This window comes from Aureococcus anophagefferens (genome assembly GCF_000186865.1).
Source record: "Aureococcus anophagefferens unplaced genomic scaffold AURANscaffold_40, whole genome shotgun sequence".
NCBI lineage: Eukaryota > Pelagophyceae > Pelagomonadales > Pelagomonadaceae > Aureococcus > Aureococcus anophagefferens.
This window is the reverse complement of record NW_008705597.1, coordinates 338,323-341,515: the sequence shown is the minus strand read 5'-3', so window position 1 is coordinate 341,515 and position 3,193 is coordinate 338,323. Positions and strand designations below refer to the sequence as shown.

At 49.9% G+C, this 3,193-nt stretch overlaps 2 protein-coding genes across 2 annotated transcripts in view; both read right to left on the bottom strand.

The window, feature by feature from the left end:
- Positions 1–547: 547 nt before the first annotated feature.
- Positions 548–1,230, bottom strand: AURANDRAFT_67519 (hypothetical protein; the record flags this gene model as incomplete). The annotated part of the gene is made up of 3 exons (XM_009042964.1): positions 548–685; positions 744–882; positions 1,028–1,230. 3 exons carry the CDS (start codon positions 1,228–1,230, stop codon positions 548–550), a joined length of 480 nt encoding a protein of 159 aa, XP_009041212.1.
- Positions 1,231–2,683: 1,453 nt separating this feature from the next.
- The window catches only part of AURANDRAFT_67518 (hypothetical protein), a gene marked incomplete at both ends in the record, with an annotated part of 5,322 nt that continues 4,812 nt past the window's right edge, over positions 2,684–3,193 (bottom strand). The window contains one exon of the mRNA XM_009042963.1: positions 2,684–2,902. Within this exon, the coding sequence (XP_009041211.1) occupies positions 2,684–2,902 (219 nt within the window). The remainder of the gene's footprint in view (positions 2,903–3,193) is intronic.

The following is a 3,193-nucleotide window of genomic DNA, read 5'->3' as shown; positions in this document are numbered from 1 at the left end:
ACTGAGGCTGAGGGAGCAGCTGCGAACTCAACCGAAACAACCGCGGAGGCCGAAGTTTGGCCACCGTGGAAAAACGCCGACAGGGATGAGCGAGGGCTACCGTTGCCTGACCAACCCAAAGACTTAGGCGTCGACGATCAGTGGCGAGTAAAACCTGCTACGGATCAAGAATTAATTGACACCATGAAAAGGATTGGTGTGACAGATAACCCAGTGCTCGGGGACTCCATGAAGCAGCACTTCAAAGAGATGATAGCGTACTGTTGGGGTATGTTTGATAAAACCCTTAGACCGGTAGACTCAGACCCGGTTGGGATTCAGTTCTTAGACCCCCGACAGCAGCCTATTAAACTACAGCCATACAGACTCAATGCCCCTAAACTAGCCTTCTTGAAAGACACAATTCAGGAATGGATACGAGATGGAAGATCCAGCGTCGAGGGCGGTGGCTGTCTGATTGTTGGTTACTGTATATTTGGCCGGACAGGGAGGAGGCAACAGGTCTCGTGGAAGACGTGGTCTCCAGTCCGGCCCCCTTGTTCCATATTTAAAAAAAAGGAAAATTACTTTCCTCATTATGTTGCAGAAGTATGGCTGAGGTGGCTGCGCCCAAGCCAGGCAAGAAAAATTCGTCGCACGTGAAATGGGCTTCCGTTTTGTTCTCAAGGTCGACGAGAAGAGTCACCTGGGTCCGAAGTTTTACGGTGGCGAAAAATTTACACGAATTTTCAAGATTCTCGGACCCTGAGAAGGACTTCGGCGATGGCCGGTTCGCCACATTCTCCTTTTTTGTGGACATTTTCCGGTGCACACACGTCGATCTTCGCGTAGAGGTCGTTTGGCTTTGGACGAGAGATGCGTTGGTGCAATATTTTGGCAGTGCTAAGAAGCACGACAATTGGAAATATCAGTAGTAAAGTGGGCGGAGAAAATCCGCAGTCCCTGTGTTGGCAAAATTATTGACACAAATTTGGATGGACGCCGTTATATAAGCCATTCAGTGAACGAGTCTTCGACTCGTGGGCACCGACAACGGTAACTCATACAGCCCCGATTCCTTTTGTGAAGGTTGCAGCCGCGGATGTCACTGGATTTGAGTTGGCCGAGTGATTCGTAGTACGCCAAGGCTTCCGAGTAGGTGAGTGACTTATCACGAGCCCTCGCTTTCGCAACGCACACGTGAACATCGTTTTCGACCAAACGAGGCTCATCAGTTACCACAGCACCCATTATCATCCACGTATAACAGCACAAAATTTAATCTGGGGGCGCCAGATGATCCTAATTAAGCAAAGATATCGAGATTGATATATCTCGCTCGTAAAAAAGGGTGATCAAATCGCTAGCACGAGCAATGGTTAAAGATAACGATGTTAAGCCCCAAATTGATGAAAAAGCGTTGGCTGAGAAGTTTAAAGAATTAATAGACCTGATGCCCCACCTATTTATTCGAATAAGAACGAGGGATCTACTGGATATACATAGCCCCCTATATTCCCAACCCCGAGTAGCCCCGAGTAGCCCCGAGTAGCCCCAATATAGGTTCAACATCGGCCTATAGTACGACAGTGATGTGAAGGATGTAATAGTGAAGAAAAATGTGATTACAGTAGGTTTTGATGTGGAGAATTTTTTTGAATGACCAATGCATTCAGGGGTTCTCCTCCCAGTAGTATAAGGGTATATAAAGCACATAAAAAAAGCACAGTGAAGTTAGTTTAATAGTTGAAGTCAAGGTGAAGGCAAGTTGAAGGTTATATCGTATGGTATCCGCCCCGTATCCCCCGCCGATTTACCCCCGCACGGGGGATAAACAAGGCCATGTAGAGAACGAAATATATATTATCCAAGAATCCAATCCGCTGATCCCATTGGTCGGACGAGATTTCAGACGTCTGAGTTTCGAGCATGGTCCAACGATCTCTGACGCTGCGTTGGGCATATTATGGTTCACAGGGGAAGAAAACGAGAGTAGTTCGCAGTAGGAACTCGGGGTCAGAGATCCTGAAACTTCAGTCCGTCTCGTGGGGGAACACGCAGAAGCTGAGATCTCTGTTCCCCGCCCCCCAGCGCCGCGCGACGCGCCCACCGTGGCGTGTTCGACTTCTGCTGCCTCTCGCTCGACATGGAGTGACTTTTCGAGACCGCCGACCCCGACTTCGTACGGCGAAGTGCTCTCAGTTTCTTCCACAGTGGCCCGGAACATGCCGAACGCAGCGTCAGATATCGTTCGACCATCGTTCAACCCCCTCAATTATCATTTGTCCGAATCCCGAATAATGAACCGTTCGTTCTGTGTATGATCTCTCCGTCAGCAACCGTGGGATGGCCTTTCGTATCTCCCACTAGCCTGAGCTAAAGGAAGCAAGTAAGATCCTCCCTCGAGGGGAGGTTGAGCTCAGTTTCAATTAAATATGCCAGGATGAAGGCCGACGGACCGCGCTTGGATGGCGCAGCATCAGTGCAGCTGGAGCTGGTGCGTGCAAAAGAGCCTGCGGTGTTTGTGGAGGTTATCCGCTGGTATTGGTTCCATCTTGCTTTCTGGACACTGGTTCCATCTTGCTTATAGAGATATTGGTTCCAGCATGCGTATGGAGATATTGATTCCATCATGCATATCCGCAGGTATTGGTTCCAGCATGCCATTCCGGATAATATATATTAGGTATTGGTTCCATCTTGCTTATAGGCATATTGGTTCCAGCATGCGTATGGAGATATTGATTCCATCATGCATATCCGCGGGTATTGGTTCCAGCATGCCATTCCGGATAATATAAATAGTGATACTATCGATCAAATGATGATAGCTAATAGAACCCCTATTCGTACGACCCTCTGCGACCTCCAGGTGCTCTGGGGCAGCCCCGGCATCATTGGGGTTTTGCTTCGCTTCTTGGATCTATCGAGCATCACCTCTCTCCCAGCGTTGGCGCAGCGTTTCGCGGCGGATCACTCGCGTGTGCTTTTCATGCTCGCCCGGGCCACACCTACTCTCGAGCGACGCCTCATGGAAGTGCTGTCTGATAACGGCTACGATGCCGTCCGATTTCGGCAGCGGTGGGAAGGCCCGCTTCGTGCGAACTGGATGCGCGACGACGCGGAGCAGGATGGACACGGTCGTGTTCCCCCTGTGGACATCCGTAAACGACGATCGGGATCTGGGCCTTGCTTCTTGTCTATAACCCATGGT